Source organism: Tasmannia lanceolata, unplaced genomic scaffold (assembly GCF_043159265.1).
Source record: "Tasmannia lanceolata isolate RefF3 unplaced genomic scaffold, GAP_Taslan_0.1 ptg000037l, whole genome shotgun sequence".
NCBI classification, from domain to species: domain Eukaryota; kingdom Viridiplantae; phylum Streptophyta; class Magnoliopsida; order Canellales; family Winteraceae; genus Tasmannia; species Tasmannia lanceolata.
Window position 1 is genome coordinate 17,619,091 of NW_027518714.1, and position 19,966 is coordinate 17,639,056.

The following is a 19,966-nucleotide window of genomic DNA, read 5'->3' on the forward strand; positions in this document are numbered from 1 at the left end:
CATACAAAACAAAGAGCAAAGGAATTTTTTTTTTTTTTTTTAATCTGTTTTATGACTGATGCTATATATTCTTAAGAATTAAAGGGTCATGGGTCTTCACCCTAATAACTTTTCTGGAATGCTGGATATATCCTCATGTTTTATCTTACAATGTTCAATATACCCTCCCATTTCTATCTTCTTGATCTTACATACAGATCAAATACATAGCATAGGAAAAGAACACACCATCCCACAGATTAGCAAGTTGTACTCCTATTGTAGGAAACATTAAATCACTTGATAATCAGTCACCTTAACCCCTCCCAACATATATAATCAAAGATGGATGATCTAAGGCGGAGACACATGAGCCAAAAATGGGGGAAGGTGGTGCTCCAAAACTGCCAAAAGCTCTCTCCCCTGGCTCCCCTCGTCAACAGGTCTATTCCCAAGCCTTCTCACTGCTTCCACGAGATGCCCTCGAAGCCGTTGTGGCAACAGGCACCCACCCATCTCCAAACACTCCCTGTACAGCGGCAAGTAAGCAATAGTAGTTCTCAGAGGCGCCGGCAAATCCCTCAGGCAAATGGGCGACTCCCCTCGCATTAAAACCCTCATGACATTCACATAGTGGTCCTGCCCGTAACTCAATCCATACACAAAAGCTGCCTCTGACCAGTGTTCTTGCAAGAAAGCTCTCAACTCCGTTGCCACGGCTTCATCGTCTGACCTAGCAATGGTGTCTGCAACAGCATAGGTGGCAGCAGGGTCCCCAAGGAAGTCAGAGCAGAGGAGGAAGGCAACGCCTTCGAGGGACCCACCACTTCGTTCCCCAGCAGCTTTGAGAATCTCAATGCTAAGGGCCGCGAGGACATGGCGGGGCACATGGGGGAGGAGGTAGGCGGCTATTCTGATCTGACTACTGGAGGTGGCGGCAGTGAGGGCAAGGCAGAGCTCCATGTCTCGACATCCTCTTTCGACGAACCACTGGACAACCTGCAAGCATCCTCTCTCTGCCGCTCTCATTAACGGGCCCAAGAAGGCCATGGCATTACCTTCTTCGACTAGACACTCCATGGTGCTAATTTTGCAATAGTGGGAAGCAAAGCCCAGAGCCAGATCGACATCCACATCTAAGCTGTTCCTCTGAGCAATCTAAACAGAATATCCAAGCACTTGAATTAAAAAGATAATTAAGGCAACTCAGAAGAACAATATGCGATTTATAGTTCCACCAATGTTCAGAAACCGGCTCATCAGCTTGGGAACCAGTTTAACTCCAATTGGTCAGGACAAGCTCTGTTACTAGAGCCGGACCCAAATATCAATTATAAAAAAAATGGTTGTCTGGTGACATTCGGACTCAAAAACTGGTTCCAAATACTGATTTGGGTGTGGGTTTTTTTAGCACGTGTACTATCAGACAGTAGGCATACACTTCAACAAGTTTTTTTAAAGAAAAGAACACTGCAACAAGTTTAGAGATAATGAAGTTTGCATATACGTGAAAATGAGATATTCATGAAAAAAATGCAAAACTTTTTCTACTTGGTTTATGTATGTTTTGAATAACTATATCGGAGCATTAATGCCAGTCAAACCAGAGATTGTGGAATGACCTTAGTTACCAGAAGTGGCAAGCAGGAAGCAATGAGTGGTAACATAAAGTAGAAAATTAAAATCCTGAGAATACAAACTGAGAGCATGCATTTAGTAGAAAATTCGTGCAACGATAAGCAAAGAGAGTGTAACAGATACTATATTCAAGACATTCAAGTTGACCAACGGTTTGGTATTTCTCATCTGGCTTTAACATATCAGGAACACATGCATTATGTATGCCTGTTTCAGCAGCATGTCCTATCTAATGTATCGGTAAGAAGTACTGATTCTCAAATTATAGCAAGACTTAAAAGAGAGATATTTATGCGGAAAATGCAGAGAGTAAGGTACAGAGAACCAAGTGCAAACTTATGATTATCAGAAGACAGATTTACAAGAGAATGAATAAAAATGATGTGATTCGGCCTTGTCTTCCCACTGCATGTAGAGACTTTTTATTTATTTCACTTTTTATTTTATTTAGGACTCCATATTTCAGCATATTATTAGTCTAGAGCCTAGATGTGGGGGATGTCGACATCATCTAGGGCACACGTCACTCAATCAACACCTCACCCCTACCCTTTACTTTGCCTTGACCATGATTTCCATTTTGACCTTTAGCCTACTTTTGAGGTATCAAATCTTGTCCATTTGCCTTGATTTTAGTTCCATTAGAAAAGTTTTTCGATTACCAATCTAACAAGCCCGACACGCAATATTGACGTGAGTTGAGAAAATTGTTGACGATTCATGGTTGTGGTACACGTTTTTTTTTTTTCATGGTTAAGCTGGGGTTAGGCAGACCCCTACCAGATATATTAATAAAAGGAAGGATATAACAATAAAAAAAGAGGAGCAAGCCCTAACACACATAAGGGGGGACAACATAGAGAGCCAAAAGGCCCACAACAACAAAGGTTCAAGAGAGCTACAAATCACAACCAAAATGAACACAAAACTAAAATCAGAACAAAGGCTCAAGGTGGTACATGTTTATTATCGGATTTCTATTTTAGGGTCGTTTTACTATTAAGGATAATTAGGTCATTATATTATAACTGAAGTTAAGTTACATCCTATTTGTCTATAGGGTGGGACCACTCATTTAAGTTATAAAATAACCCATTGACTTTTAGAAGAGGGCCCACTTTTCTCACTTAAAACCTATTTAAAAAGGCCAAAGGGGACGAAAATTCAATTTTTGGAGAAAAATTGTGAGCCCTTTTCTTCCTTGTGCGTTTGACACAAATGGGAAAAAAAACCCTCGAGTTTTTTTTTACTTTATTCATTTCTTCTTCCCCAATCGACACCTCTTTTACCTTCTAGCTTCTTTTCTTCTTCTCTTCCCCTCTTCTTTTCTCTCTTTTTTTTTTTTTTTGAAAGAAGGTAGTTTACTCTCTTCTTTTCTTTCTTATCCCTCTTCTGCCCTTTGTTCTTCTCTCCTTTTCCTCATCTCCTTTTCTCTCTTTCTCCTTATTATTTCTTTCGTTCTCACGTTTCTGCCCTCTTTGCAATCGTGTGGAGAGATCGTAGTCCACGACTACATCTAGCCCTTCGATTCTCCTCTTCTTGACTCCCCTTCTTCTCCCCCTTTTTTCATCCTTCTCATTCCTTTCTTGCCATCCCTTCAGTTTTTAACTACTACGCAGAGTTTTAAGGTATGTTCAACATAACCGTCCCTGTTTCTCCTATCCTTGTCTTGGTTCTTCACTTTGGTTCCTCCTCATTCCTTTGTTATCCGAGAGTGAACGATCATCTCCGCACCATATTCTCCCCATCTTGGGTCTCCTATTTAGTACGATTGCGGCTCTCTGGCTATCTTGGGAGGATCGGACTTCCCGGCTTCTCCACCATACGTCATGGCCTCCCACGATCGAGATCTGAGGGCGATACACATACTTCACCAGGTGAGATCTAACCTCTACTGCTTCAGCCCTTATTAGACATGATTTTTGTCATCGTCACCCATGGCTTGCCACCCGTACCCTTAGCCTTATCGCTAAGACTGTTTTCCCTTAGATTAGTAATTGTTATCGGGCCCTAGATATGACATTTCCTTGGTTTTATTATTGCGATCAGACCTTACATTTGTGCTGCTATTTTATTTGATGTGATCTATTTGAGCCATGCATGGTCTGGACAGAATTTAATTTTATTGCTGATTTAACTCTAAGGTTGGATTAATTTGTCAATATGAGTTGATTAATTTCTAGACTCCTAATCTGAAAGCGAGACTGATTTGTACTAACATACCAAAAGAATAACCCATTTAACTCCTAGGGTACTCCAAAAATATTGAGGACTTTGGATTGGGAACCCAAGGATGACGTGTACTTTGTATTGCGGACCCAAGGATGACACGTAAGGCCCCCTTATGTAAGGGGCATTGGAGGTTAGGTGCATCTTGAGACAATCTTTGATTTGGGTTAGCGAGTCTCAAGGTCGATTTGTGGTGAAGTCTTCCCTCAGTTCTCTTAGGAGGTATGATGACTTCATTGCACCAGTGGTTGAAGTGTGGAAAGTTCTAACTCCCCACAGAGTTGAAGCTTTTCAATGGCATAGCTTGGCAAGATTAAGGCTCCTGACAAAATGGAAAATAAAAGGTGTGCTTTCTAGATGACCTAATAATTGCTCAGTGTGCAAAGAAGAAGAGGATCCAAGCAACTACTTCAATGCAGAACTTCTTAAGGATTGGAGGGCTGATCACCTAGACAATAAGGATCTTATTCTATGGGCCACAACGTACATGATAGTTTGGGAGATTTGGAATAGTCTAGTGCTTGGGTAAAAAGTGCATCAATGACAAAAAATAATTAGGAGCATCGAAGCGCTTCTTATAAATTGGGGTCTAGCCAAGGAATGTAGGGTTGGTTTCTTTATCAACATCCCGCATGTGGTCCTACATGATGATAGTCCTGCCTTTGAACATGCTTAGGATTTAGTCTTTGAATGAGGGCCTGGCTGTTAAAGTTAGATCTACTTGCCTACAACTATTCAAGAGATGCGGGATAGGCTTTTTGTCAAAGGACATTCATCCAACGCCAGAAAATGGGGCATCAAAACCATAGCCAGAGTCCTTGGAGTCTTGAGCATCCAACGCAAGCTAAGATACAACCGACACTTCGAATTTATTGCTGACACACGTGTCCTGCCGTGTCCGACACGACACGCGTGTCCACCCGTGTCGACACTCCTTTGGACACTTTTAAATGTATTGCCACTTAATGTGGGTGTGTGGACACGTTTTGTGCCATGTCAAGTGTGACATTCTGTTTTACTATTGCATATTGTGTTTTCCTCTTTTATTATTAACTCTTATTTTAGGGGAGTGATAAATTGACTCCCAAATTTCTTAAATCGACTCCCCATGTGTCTTTCTCTCTCCACTTTCTCTCTCTAACTCAGAGGAGAGAGAAAGGCACACAGGGAGTCGATTTAAGATATTGGGGAGTCGATTTATCACTGCCTTTATTTTATTATAAACTCTTTCTTAGCTCTTCTTTAACTAATTTTTGTTGTTGTATCATATATACTTTCTATTTTAGCCGTGTCCTCGTTTCTAAATTTTGGGGGTTCGCCGTGTCCGACACCCCATGTCAATGTCGACACACGACACCTGTGTCCGTGCCCACAAATCATAGAACGCAAGTAAATAAGTATAGGTTGCTGCTTCTTTTGTTCATATTGGGAAAGAGGCTAATGATTTAGCGGACAGCCTTGCAAGAGAGGTTGTAAATAGACCAGCATTATGTATTAGCCCTACTTTTTTTTCCTGAAAACGATAACTCGATAAAACAAAGATATATACGAGAGGGACGAGCTGTACAATTACATAGAAAAAGCCAAGCTTTAGACAATTGGAAAATGATCACTGATTGTTAAAATAGATATGTTTTTTAATGGTTGAAATAGATATGTTTTCTGATTAAAATAGTTGTCTTAGCCCTAATATAATATTTTGTTCTAATATAGTTCTTTGTTGCTGTTTCAGGGGAAAAAAGGGCTTCAAGTAAGACTGCTGTTATGGTCCCACCAATTATGGGAAGCCTGAAGTTCAACTTCATAATCAGTTCTCTTAAAAGCTTTCAATTGTTTCCTTCTTAATATCTTCTTTTGTCCTGAGCATCTATGGCAAAAAATTCACCTCAACAATAGAAAACATCCTCCACAACTTGATCCTACTGGTAAAGTTTATGATATCTCATTCCTTTTCCAAAAGTAGTAAGCTTTCTTCCCTTAATATCACGACATGGTTGATATCTACGAGATCAGCAGCATCTGCTATTTGGGCATGTAGAACAGTACAAGCACTCTTGGCAAAATGAACCGAAGCAATTCAAGCCAAACAAAAAATACCACAAAGAGCGTAAGAGACCATAAATCACATGCATTATGCGGCCTAAACTATGAAACTCCCAACATAGTTGAGTTTAATAGTGTCCTCCGAGGGTGATGCAGGTGTATTCCTGCTACAATGATACTGCCCGATTTTCATGCCCATTTTCGAGCTATTAGAAGGAAGAATCTGGAAAATTGATAAACTAGGAAGTTGTAGCCCTTTTTGAAATGTTTCCAACGAATATTTACACTCTTAATTTGGTCAAGTGGTTAGTGAGTTATAACTGTTTTAGTGGACTGTGTCTGTTAGTTCTTTGGCTAGCCAAAGAGTTGTGAGTTCCTAAGCTATTAATGATGTATTTGAGTCCCTAAGCTAGTAGTGGAAATGCTTGGACGTTTTTCACCTTGTATTCCTCTATAAAAAGAATAGCAAACATCTGTAATGGCCATTATTATTGAAGAAGAAAAGTTTCTGAGTATTTTGGAAAGAATTTCACTTCTTGTTCTTCCTCCACAACTCTAAGGATTGAGTTTGTCAATCTAAACGGTATAAGAGGGTTCCACCCATCGAGCGGTTACAACTTCCTTTTTGAGTCCTAACAATACTTTCCAATGTTGATTAAGTCCTGGTACTTTATTTGAAATTCCTTTCTCGCTAAAAAAACACAGTAGTACTGTGCTCCTTTTTCACTAAAGCCCATTTCATTACCTCCAAAGGTGGCAGAGTTGAGACGAGTTCAAACTTTGATGGATTTTTATTTCACAGATAAAAAACAGAACATGTTATTTGTTGCTATAGTTGTGAAAGAAAGCTTTGGTCTTCATCAATAAGGTTCCCTGTGCTTAGAATTATAATCACTATAGACTGTAAGTTCCATCTTTTAGTAATGGTGCAGAGGATGAGTAGTAACTTGGGCGGTCAGTGAAAGAAATGAAGAAGTTTCATGAATCTCATCAGTTTTTTCTTTTTTTTTTCTTTTCTTTTTATTGAATGATAAAATCATCAGTTTTATCCAAGGTTTTAAATTTCGGTTTCGGAATGCGTTTCGGTCCTCACCGAAACCGAAATTTCAGACGAAATCAAATATAGTATTATTTTATACCGTACAAGATCTCGGCCGAAATTACAGAAATTTCGGTAATTTCGGCAGAAATTTCGGGAAGATAATAAATAATGAATAAATCCCAGATTTTTTGGTGAAATCCCTTAAATTTCGGACCGAAATTTCGATCGAAATAATGTAACGTTTCAGCTACTATCGATTTTGATTTCGGTATTGACCGAAATCCGAAATTTAAAATCTTGGTTTTATCCAGTTATGTGCTCCCTCCTGAAAATTTATAATTTCAAAGTTAGATTAACTGCATGCAGAGGTAAGCATCTATTCGGCATAGTAAAAGCTGTTCTTAATAAGTAAATCCTTTCAAATTTGTCACTACTTTTGTTTAATGTTTCAAAGACTTCATGGTGGCCAACCGTGAAGTCCTGTGTGGGCGGTACGTCAAAAGTACTGCCCTTAATGTATGATCCAACAGCAGCCTCTTAAAAAGTGAGCTGCTGTTGGATCAAATATCAAGGGCAGTATCACCCTCACATGACTTCACAATCGGACACCATATGAAAACTCGAGGAAGAAGATCGTGCTTGCTAACAGATCCATTTTAGAAACATTAGATCATGTGTCACTACATTGTAACTTCTCTTTCGGGATATGGAGGGAAATCGTTAGAAGTTATTGAATGCATGGCTGTTCCATAGATCGGTAAAGAAAGCAATTCTACATTGGAGTAATGGCCCGTTTGGAAAAATGGGGTGGACCCTTTGGAGAGTGCTAGCATATGCCTTTATTTGGCACATTTAGAGGGAAAGAAAAGGAGAAGAGATTGGGAAAGATAATAACGGACATTAAAATTGACCTTGTTGTGTGGGGGGAGAATAACTCCACATTAGAGGCATACTCCTTGAGGAAATCCTAAGAAATTATAGGACAGACATTTTGGAAAGAGAGATGAAGACAAGGGAATGCCGAAATGGAGCCCACCACCGACTGGTTGGATTAAATTTAATTTTGATGGCAGCACCAAAAGGCACCCAAGCTGTGCTGGAATTGGTGGGGTATTCCGCGACAACACCGGTCGCAAGATGATCTCATTCTCTGGCCAGTCGTGATTTGTGGATCCACTTAAGATGAAGCAAGAGTCTTCCTTTGGAGGTCAAAACGGTTTGTGAAAGGCAGGCATCATCTTCCTTTGATTATTGTTGAAGAGTACATTGGTCTTTATACGTGTTGAAGGGTATTGTAGTCTTAGTACCATGTAGCCCTAAGTTGGGCCAATATGTGCATCATATTACATGTGAGCTCCCTAGTGGAGACTCATCATCATCTCCATTCACTCTTCTTCTTCCTCTATTCTCTACTCATTCTAACATGGTATCAGAGTCAGATCTGATCTAATAATAAATAAATAAAAAGAGGAGGCAAGACAATAAACGCCTTGTCATGGGCTAGTTGCAAAGCGCAGGGACAGTGGAATCTAGATAATATAATCACTAAAATCCAGGACTTGTGCAAAATCCTAAGCCCAAAGTTCTCACACATGAGGTGGTCTGCAAACAACGCCAGGGATCGACTTGCAAAGGATGGGGTGGAGCAAGAGGCCATGGAGACTCTTGACCATTAGTTTGGACTTTGGACTGCACTGCTTGGGATATTTTAGGATTAGAGTGATTCTGTATTGCAATGGCCAATCTTGTAAGGGCAGCACAACAGGGGTCAATTTGGCTGAATCTATTCTGCCAAAGTGAACAGGAATTGCTCACAACAGCTGGGGTTGCGACTATTCCAGTAACTGCTATCAATATGGGTTGGATTCCTTTCTTATCCAAAGGCAGAATCTGTCAGTGCATGATCGTGATAGATATCAAGCCTTGGGCTATTCTGGCTGCTACTGATTAGGGAAAAGACTACAGGGAGTTGAAGAACAAGAATTCTGTGTTATAGGTTGCTTTCACCTATCAAAATGTATCCAGAACGAGTTTGAGTTGGGTATGGTTAGTGGAGGTAGGTTGATGAGCCTGTTGGTGGTTTTTAAGTACGTAATGGGAGAGGATTGGAGGGCATTCAGACTTCAGAGTCTTCGCTGTACGAGTTTTGAATAGACGCCTGATCAAATCACAAATGCTGTTGAATTTAAAAGGGATTTCCTCTGAAATGGGAAAAAGACCCAAAAGAGAAGGGTTTGTAAACTGATATAGGTATGACTAATGAGTCATGCCATGCCAGCTTAAAGGATTGGAGTAAATCTTTCAACAGTGACAGTCTAACAGCACAGCTTGGATCCTCGTAAATGCGGATGAAGGATTTTGGGGAAAATGTATAGAAAAATATGCAAATGATTGAATTTTAAGTTGAAACTTCAGGAACTCCTAGAATAAGCACAAATACACACTTAGAAATCATTATATAAGCTTATCGTTCAAAAAAATCATTATAGAAGCAAGAAAACCATCCATAATGGCTTGGCAACATCAAACACCTGGTGACATGCATTGCCGCGCAGGTCTAATAATTAAGTACATACTACATTTGTAAAATAATTAAGTGCATACCACATTTCATAAGTAATTAATAAAAATATTTAGACATAATTAATACACACTATTTCAAATGTAATTCATATAAATATAATCATATAACATACACTGATATAATATACCAATAATACACTACGGTTTTGGTTGCATTTCGATGGGGATGGAAACAAAAACTGTATGATATAATATACCAATAATACACTTACGGTTTTGGTTGCATTTCGATGGGGATGGAAACAAAAACATTTCGATCGTTTCGTGTCGGTTTCGGAGAAAATATAAAATCATGCTAAAAATATATGAAAGAATGGGATTTGGTATTTGTTCTACAAAAGAGACTCACCTCAGCTATTTTTAATTGGATTTATAGTGCGGTCCCATGCAAAAATTTCTTAGTGACTTCAATGTGTCTTCTCAAAGAACCCTTGTCATTGAATGTTTTGAGTGGATTGTTGACAAGATCGTTAGATGACTACCGTCATTCTCTTCACAGTGCCATTCTCATTAGTCAACTTGCAATAGCGTTAAGCCCATTGGGAAGGATATATTACCATTACATTCCATGACACCTTTAGAGTGTGCTCTTGCAATGGAACATAAGGGACCACATAAGGAGCTGTCTTCAAAAAATATGTAAGAGACCTTCTCTACACATGCTCACTTATTTTCATCGGTTTCGGCAGGCACAAAAACAGAAACATTTTGGTTTCGATTAGAAATTTCGGTGGAATTTCTGTGGAAATCTTGTAAAAACACGGAAACATATGCAAATGATAAAATCTTAAAATAAAACTTTGGCAAATGCTAGAATAAGCACAAATACATACTTAGAAATCATCACATAAGCAAGAAAGTCATCCATAATTGCTTAATCACATTGAACATGTAGTGACATGCGTTGTCGCACATGTCTAGAACAATAAAGTCAAAAAAGAAGTACAATGTAATTAAGTACAAGTAAGTACAATCACCAGTCTCCCCTCCAAGGACCCTAACTATTTACATATAGTTATGAGGTATTATTGGTCCTATGCCTATCTGACATCCCATGCATAAGATATGTTTAGATATGTTTACTTTGTTGTGCAATTCAATGATGCTACCAACCAAATATCATAATAAAATACAAAGTAAAATGGCTTACAAAAAAACATTTTCCCTTTTTGTCCTTAGTTAGAGATTCATGATGCTTAAGTTTCAAAATTTGAAATTCCTGTGACTTTTGAAATGAAAAGTGGCCCCACCTTCAATTCAACTAGGATGGGACTACAAAGCATGTTGACAAAGATTAAAAACCTTAGATGTTTTTTTACATGGTTTTTCGGGAAAAAAATCCATGAAAAAGCAGGAAAAAACGTGTTTCTTTGATTTGCAGTGTTTTTCGATTTAGAATAGATTATGGCAGGATTTTTTTTATTTTTTTATTTTGAGAAAAAATAGATTTATACGTTGTAAATCATAACATCCTTCTATTTTTTTTGTCGTTTTGACCATTTCGATCAAATTTCAGAAACCTCAGTCGAAAATTTTAAATTCTGATGAAGATAATGAAGAATGAATTCATTGAGATTTTGTTTCGGTGGGGATGGAAACAGAAGCATTTCGGTAGTTTTGTGTCGGTTATGGTGGATTTAAAACCATGATTTTGATTCAACCTATCAAAAGAGCCCATATTCTAGACTCCGTAAATTGGCATGGTTGTGTCATTTTGAATTGTTGCACCCTCTATTTTACGGATAGAAGTAATGGACAATCCTTTTCTAAATTACCTTTTGATAGTCAGGCCCGGGCCTCTACTTTCAGCATGCCCGAATTTGTCATATTTTCCAAGAGGACAGGTACCTTTTGTACCACTGAATCCATCACATCAACTAGTTTCAATGTTTGGACCCTTGCTATTCTCCCAATTCTTTAACATCGTCTGAATGAGAGACATGCTTGTATCTCTAGAGGTAAGGCATTTAACAGACAAGATTTAGAGTAGGGTAATGTTGAGAGAATCATCCTCCATCACAAACCGATTAAGAAGGCAGGCGTCATGATCTGCATACCATGCAAAAGGGTATGAACGACTGCCTCGTTAGAATCAGCCTCGCTAATGAGATCCAAAAGTGCCCAATGAACAAAGCTATCATCACTACAGAGAAGGTCCCCAACGCCCAAAGATCCAAGGTTCCCTAAGTTCGAACGATTGAAGCTAAGCTTCAAAAACCTGAGAATAGGAGGAGACCACCTGGGGACAGGTGATAAACTTGGATTGCACTCAGCATGATCACCATTGTTTAAAAACTCCCCAAGTCAATCGTCAACTCCCTTTTATTATGGCTGAGTTTTTGCTCGAGTCTACTTTTTGCCCTACCAAGTCAATCAGAACTCTTTTGACAAGCCCAAGTTGATGAAAAATTGAATGTGTAAGTCACTGAATTGCCTGAGTCGATTCTCTTTTACCTTGGTTGTGTTCTAGTTCGAGACTGAGTCTAGAATAACGGCTAATTACATCACAAGAATGGAAAATGGATGGCTCAGATATACATCTGAAATCAGGAAGCACTACCACCCAACAGTCCAATGAAGAAAACATACGTTGTTGGATGTTGCACATGCCTTTGTTGGAACCCTTAAATATCCTACTATTTCTCACCCTCCATACCAGCCACAACACTGCTGAAAAAGAAAGATTCCATAGCACTCTCCCCCTGTCCTGCCAAGGAGCAAAAGCTCATGCCTCAAACAAATTGACAATAAAGAGGTGATCCACAATGTCAGCTGCATTACACATGTAAAAACTGTTGTATCATTCAACTATTTGAGACCAACTGAAGTCTAAAATGGGATCCTTGACACATGGACCCCCCATCATCATCCCCAAGCTCAACGCTGAGTGTTGCAGCACAATGAAATCTGAGGATAGCAAGCGAGGGTGGTCAAATAATAGCCAGTTTTATCTCTTAATGTACCACAGGTCGTAATGGTATTAAATAATGAAAAGTCATGGTTTATAGTGATCATGGAAATTCATTTTTGCCTTAACTTTCTAAGTAAGAGCAGCTATTGGTTTCAAAGAAAGCTCAAGAAGAGAAGCTGGTCTTCCCATATCGGGGCATAGATATCATGCATGTGATCTCTCCCTGCCTTTCCTTTTGTATTCTTCATTAGGGATTCGCGTAAAGTCATAAGTGATTTGCCTCCCTTAATCTTTATTGTATAGAGGCTTCAGCTAACACTTATCTATCCTCATTGGAAAGACGTGCCTATCGTTCTTTGTCCCAGGCAGGGGAGATCATTTCCCTATCAAAAACGTTGTAGTTTTTAGGGATTTTTTAATTTAAGAGTAAAGGGTTTCTGGTTTGCAATGGGCTTTGGTCACCCACGACTCCACCTGATCGGGCATGTACAAAGGTGGGGCTTCCACCCTTGATATTTGATCCAACAGCAGCCCACTTTTTCAACTTTTTAAGGGGCTGCTGTTGGATCAAATACCAAGGGTGGATGTATCTGCCCTGCACTTGTACATGCCCGATTCCCAACAGGCCACAATGGGAACCTCCTTAAATACTCAAAATAAACAGATCAGAATATAAATAATGCTCAACTGAAATGAGAAGTACCCCTTTTCTTGTTTGTATAATGCTTTTCCCTTTCGAATTGAACGGCTAGGATCAGCTTCTTATCGAATCAGCTCAAATGAAACTCTCTTATCTCTCTCCTTCGGATCTCCCTTTGCTAAACTCCTCAAAAAAAAATTCGAGAGCTCTTCCTCTTTGCATATCATCGGTAAGATTGTAGTCTGAATCTGGCAGGAGCTCACCGGAGAAGAAAGAGGTTGGCAGAAAGAAATAAGGAGAAAAAATTTAGGGTTTTGAAGCTTTTCTCACACACTCTCTCTCTAGATGTTGCCAAGGTAAAAAGTTATGAAAATGGGCGCATTTAAAAAGTTAAGGATTGAAAGGACCTGATTGCATCATACACTGCATCTGGGTGTCTCAAGTTTTTAAAACTCCTTGACTCGACAAGGAACTCGCTCGAGTCGACTCCTTTTTACCTCGGCCACTTTCCGCATTGCACCACATCCGCATTCCGCGTTTTGCCGTACAGAGTCAATAAACTCCTTTGACTCTCCCAAGTTATGACCGCTTCAACCGTGTCAACCACGTTCTTGGCCGCGTCCAAGGATTTTTCTTGGCCGCGTTCCGCGTCAAATCTGTGTTTTTAAACACTGGTCCCAAGTAATGAAAAGGGGCGCATTTATCATTTCCCAAAGTAAAAGAGAAACCCCAACTCCAATTTATGAGCAACACATGTGCGGGCAACCGACCCTGGCACTTCAAACTGAACTCTTTCTTCCCCCTCAGTTCATATAAGTGTTACTTTGTTTGACTTAAGCATCGGAGGGTTTTCTAGAGCACCTACTCTGAGCATTCCTAACCATCTTCTTTGATCATAAGTCACTGAGTTGGGAAATGATAATTGCACCCCTTTTCATTACTTGGGACACCCAGATGCAATGTACAATGCAATAAGGTCTCTTCAATCCTTAACTTTTTAAATGCGCCCATTTTCATAACTTTTTACTCTAGCAACATCTAAAGAAAGAGAGAGTGTGAGACAAGCTTCAAAACCCTAACTTTTTCCCCTTCTTTCCTCTGGCCAACCTCTTTCTTCTCCGGCGAGCTCCAGTCAAATTCAGACCACAATTTTACTGACGATATGCAAAGAGGAAGAGCTCTCGGATTTTTTTGAGGAGTTTAGCAAAGGGAGATCCGAAGGAGAGAGAGAACAGAGTTTCATTTGAGCTGATTCGATTAGAAGCTGATCCTAGCCGTTCAATTCGAAAGGTATAAGCATCATACAAACAAGATAAGAGGTATTTCTCATTTCAGTTGAGCTTTATTTCTATTATGGAATGTCATCATTTTAGATATTTTCCTATGAAGCGTTAGATTTATGATTAGTCAATATTTATGTGACAATTATCGTCAATAAATTCACTATTGTGGTAAATATCTGAAATGATGACATCCCAAAAAAATGTTTATTTTATCCTTAAAGGAGGCATGCTGAGTTAGTATCTGAAATGAATTGTGGAAGGGTTTTGAAATCCTTAACCAACCAGTTTTCGTCTAATGATTCTCTCATTCATAGAGAAGGCAATGTAATGGCTAAGCATCCTTATAAGTGTTTAGCCGCAAAATTGTAATTCTTGACCTACTATTCAGCTCTTGTTGCTGTAAGAGAATTCCAGATTTCCCCTTCTTTTTGGCATCTACTTTCCAGGCTGTTCTCTATGTTTGGAATTCTATTTTTCTTTCTAAAACACAGTTCATTTCTTTCCACCACAAAACAAATTGCCATGATCTTCGAAACCAAAATTCCAAATTTCCCGCATAATTGTCATTCTTGACCTACTATTCAGCTCTTGTTGCCGTAACAGAATTCCAGATTTCCCCTTCTTTTTGGCATCTGCTTTCCAAGCTGCTCTCTATGCTTGGAATTCTCTTTTTCTTTCTAAAACATAGTTCATTTCTTTCCACCACAAAACAAACTGCCATGATCTTCGAAACCAAAATTCCAAACAAAAAAAAAAGCATGAAAAATGTGGTGACAACAACCAAAATTAAATTCAATGACAAGTCCATGTCTTGCCACTCCATGCAAGCCCGACTGGAAATCCATCTAAATGAAGCCATTCCATCATCTACGTCTCAAGGCTTAATCAATCCCTCGATTCTTAATTGATTACACAATAAATGTTAAATGTACTGCAGCCAGTTGCTACTCTGTCAAAGTAGTGTCAAACTATAACATGCTCTGACAATTAGAAAATATGAAATTATGCACCACTGTCATTCATTTCATTAATCTTAAAAGAGATCCTTCAATAAAAAAAAATCCCTTCAAACAAGTTTTAATTTACCTTTAGCATGATTTTGACATCTTTGAGTTGAATCTTAAAAGAGCTTCACGATCAATTTGGCAAAATGATAAACCATAGATATTCTAAGTTTAAACCTTTTTTTTTTTTTTTTTTTTTTTTGAAAATTGACAATTTCATTGATACTATGAAAATTACATTGGGGACCAGGGGTCCCAACTAGCTTTACATAGAATCAATTAAGGCTGGCTAGGATTATAAACTAAGTTTAAACTTATGACAATTCTAACAAACATGGAGAGTGTCATTTGATCAACAAGCAATCCTACATCATATTAATGACATCTGATCAACAAACGATGCTACATCATATTAACTTTAGGGAAGAAATACTATCAGTTGAGATATTATCAAACCCAGGGCACAGATATGGAATGTTTCTTTACACAAGTGGACATAAAGTAAACTTGAGAAAGAAAATGATATCCTTCAGAAAACCAAAGTCTTTGCCTAACGCAATAATGTTAATCAAGAGAATAATACTAGAAGAACGTTCATATACATGTGGAACAAATAAATCTCAAGCATAAGACTGGAACACAAGCCATTGAAACTTCCACTCAATTAAAGACAAATTGAAATCCATGGGCAAGAACCTTTTCAAAGTTTCCTAAGTAATAAAAATTACCATGTGATAACTACAAAGTGAGCGGTTATATATATATATATATATATATATATATATGAGGAAAATGATTGTGAGCTTGAAGCTCATATAGCTTATATGAGCTTGAGGGCCCAAACACATGGGTCCCACATTTTTTGTGGTGATCCAAACCATTCATTTGCAAGGCCCCATCAAAGATAGGGTGTGTACCAAAAATCAGCTCCATTGGATCATCCTAACCCCTCCAAAAGCGGAGGGCAAAAATGGGCAGATTTGTGGCAAACGATGTCTGTCTATTTTGCCCACCACTTTTGGATGGGTTAGGATGATCCTATGGAGCTGATTTTTGTACACACCCTATCTATGTAAGGGCCTTTTAAATGAATGCTTCGGATCATCCTAACAATGTGGGCCCACATGTGTTTGGGCCCTCAAGCTCATATATGCTATATGAGCTTCAAGCTCACAATCATTTTCCTCTATATATATATATATATATATATATATAATATCAATTACATTAACCAATGCACGTTACCTGCAATAAGATGCGTACAAGCTCAGTGCTTCCGAAGCGTGAAGCTTCAAGAAAGCATTGGTTGACATTGTCTGCGCCCCCTTCTACCAATATTCCGAGCAACCCTTGAATTGCGGTAGCTGAGATTCCAGATGCCCAACCAGGATCAAAGGAGCCAGAAAAGAGAGTGAGAGGGAAACATGCCGCATCAAAAGCCTCTGTGAAGTCCTTCCCTGTAAGTTGATTGCCAGCAAGATCCAGAAATGTCTTGAATGCGGTCAACTGAAGTTGAATCTCGACAGCTGAGCTGTGACTAACTCTGTCTTTATTTCCCTGGCAACGTGAGTGAAATCCGATGCATTTCAAAGCCCATTCTGTGAATTTCTGAACCTTCGCACCAGCCTCCGCTTTCAAAACCTCATCCCCATTACATTCATGGAGACGCTCGTGCAATCTGATAAAGATGCAATGAGAAAAACAAATCAATTGATCCATCCACCCATCCCATAGAACAGAAATATACCCAAGTGTAAGAACAGACATAATGCATCATGGAAAGGTCAAGAAAATAATGCTAGTTAGGGTTTCCAAAAATGTGGAAATAAATCATATCCCATGTTGCATCGGTACGGATACGAGTGTCGGAATCCGAAACAGGTATCGAGTGTCGGATTCGGCAAACTTCAGTAAGAACGATTCGTGGATTCGCCAAAATATTTTAATCAATTTTAAAATTTTGTTTCTAGCATAATAATATGGTTATAACAAGAAATATATTGAAAGATTTATTCAGTTAAGTAGATATAATATTTTATTTCTATTTACGGAACTTACAGGTAGCATGGGTAACATAAGGTAATTGTAAAGTTGTGGTAGTGGTAAGCAGAAAAAACAGATAAAAAAGATCTAGAAGTGTCTCAGAGAACCCTGAAGTATTGGAATCTGAGACATGTCCGACACAGATGCTTCGCTCATTTAGAAGAATCAATGTAACATAGATTATATCTTTTACTTTTTGGATTTTCCGCTAGCTCCCCATGAAATCTTATGTCAGAAATAGCAGTCATTTAATATTACAATTCATCAATGAAAAAGAGTTATCAGAGTTCATACCTTTGAGCCATAACAGTTACGGTATCTGCTAAACTCATTGTCCGGCTCTGACAAGCGGAGACACATGAAGCAAGAAATGATGTTCTCAGAGCTGCCCTTGTGAAGTCATAAGCACCGTTAGAAATAATCTCCTTGATCAAGCCCGTGATTCCAACAAGTTCTTGCTGTGTTCTTAAGAACCAGATAGAATCCAAAGCTATACACAACGCATCGTTGAGCGTTTGTGGATCAGCCAACAGAACCAGGCTCACCGAAAGCTCCCAATCGTGTGAACTCACAGCGCCCTGAAACAAGCGGCCCAACTCAATCCGGTCATGTCTACTCAGCTTCCTATCCTGTCCATTTTTATCCTTGTTGCGTAGCTCAAGTTCTTCTACCAACATTCTTGTTTTGAGTTTAGTGGCACTGCAACGACAAGTGCTGGCAAATCTTGGGTCTTCACTCAAAAGAGGAGATTCCTTGGAGAAGACCACATTGCTCCCCTCACCTTTGTCTGATATGAAAGCTTCCTTATCATCTTTCAGAATTCCGATTCCACTCTCATCGGTTTCCATATCCGAGCACGAGTGATCTTCAGATGGGTTCTTATTTACCAACTGTAGAACGTCCTTTTTGCTAACCAACATGGGTTCCTCTTCCATTCTCAAGTTTCAAACAACAATCAAAATCGACGGTATGTCCCACAACCCAACCTTTGAATCAACGCTATTGATTGATCTCTCCAAATAACACATCGGTCCTCATCAAATCCAAAATCCAAGCATAAAGAAACAGATTGAAAGAATCCAGTCACAAGTACTAATTCTGCGAAACCCAATACTTAATACAAAAAAAAGAAACCCTACACACAAATTCCTTCAATTCAGTCGAGAACAGGCATGCAAACCAGATTGAAAGAGAACCCAGTTAGCAGATGATTCCAATGATCAAAACCAATCCCTAAATGAAAATGAGATACTAGACCTTTTTTCCAATAGAGATCGCCCTAACCCTATTTTTCCGGGGTTTCTTTACCAATCAAAGGAAAAAGCACATCAAAGAACCACAATCACCCACTCAAACCTTTCCAAAGCACCAAATTCCAACATTCCCTAAAAGAACTATAGAAAAATAGCAAAATATTTCAATAGGCCTACAGTAAAAACCCTAAAGAACCCACCATGATCAAATCCACCAGAACATCCCTGAAAATCAGAATCCAACACCAACCCAAAAGACCCAATTCGATTTCATCACCATAGAGCAGAAAAAAATGAAAAATATTAAAAAAGAAAATACAGATAGATAAAACAATGGTGTAATTAAATACAGATAAAAGCACAACTAACCTGGTTGAATGGGGAGAGAGAGGAGAAACCCAGATGGTGAAAATCCCTGAAAAATGAAATGGGTTTTCTCCCTTCTTCTCAAAGACGCAGGGAGCGCGAGCAGGCCCTAGGGGTTCAATTTACTAAAAACGAGTCTCTCATCAAAATGAGGGTCAGCACTACCACAACACAGACACCGCTAAAGGCTCTTTCATTGGTGGGTCCCACCCTCTTTATGCTGATGAAATCACTTTATTGGTGGGTCCCACCCTCTTTATGCTGATGAAATCACTTTATTGGTGGGTCCCACAAACCCTCTCTCTCTCCTCCTCATCTCTCTCCTCCTCATGGAGAAACCACTTCACTCGCACCCTCTTTTTTATAGTTTGCACCTCCTCTTGTTTGTTTTTTCTTCACAGGAAATACTGCATTACCACCTATTTTATTTGTCTTTTTCTAAAAAATGAAATGAAATTCAGAAAAATAAGATGAGTAAGAGGCAGAGAAAGGTGTGGAAATATATTTCCCTGAGATTTTATACAGATTTTATGTGCATGAAGACTGGCGTATTTTTTAAAAATAACAGTGGGTCCACTTCAAAAGATGATCTAAATCGTTCAATTGTTGGGCCACAATGTAAATATGTTGTACCCTGTAGAGCATCTCTATGTGATGATCCTAAGTTCCTAACATCTTAACCAAAAGAAAGATGACACATTCAGGTATGACAACCGTTATCCCAGTCATTGAGACACACAAAATAGGAAAAACAGAGGACTCAAATTATCCAAAAATACTAATGAGCAAACTGATGGCGAATAAATATATTTCGAGCTCATCGGATTTTCTTTGGATTCCAAAGGAGTCAGATATACCATTTTTTCCACTCGGTGCCTTTAATGTTCTAGGAGGTCTATCATCTCATGAGTGATGACTCAACTTCCTAGTTCTCTGGCTCTTACCCTACTTC

The 19,966-nt window shown here is 38.9% G+C and overlaps 1 protein-coding gene across 1 annotated transcript; it reads right to left on the minus strand.

Annotated features, from left to right (window-relative positions):
• Positions 1-95: 95 nt before the first annotated feature.
• Positions 96-19,174, minus strand: LOC143862621 (ankyrin repeat protein SKIP35-like). Its single transcript, XM_077373680.1, has 4 exons — positions 19,018-19,174; positions 17,690-18,873; positions 16,598-17,030; positions 96-1,137 (listed from the first exon to the last, which is right to left on the minus strand). The coding sequence occupies exons 2-4, from the start codon at positions 18,328-18,330 to the stop codon at positions 334-336; spliced, it is 1,878 nt and encodes a 625-aa protein (XP_077229795.1). The 5' UTR covers positions 18,331-18,873; positions 19,018-19,174; the 3' UTR covers positions 96-333.
• Between the last annotated feature and the right edge of the window lie 792 nt (positions 19,175-19,966).

Coding starts and splice junctions, on each gene's coding strand:
- LOC143862621 (XM_077373680.1), bottom strand. CDS start 18,330: ATGGAAGAGGAACCCATGTTGGTTAGCAAAAAGGACGTTCTACAGTTG. Junction 17,031..17,689: donor GTAACTGTTATGGCTCAAAG/GTATGAACTCTG, acceptor CATCTTTATCAG/ATTGCACGAGCGTCTCCATG. Junction 1,138..16,597: donor TTGTACGCATCTTATTGCAG/GTAACGTGCATT, acceptor TATTCTGTTTAG/ATTGCTCAGAGGAACAGCTT.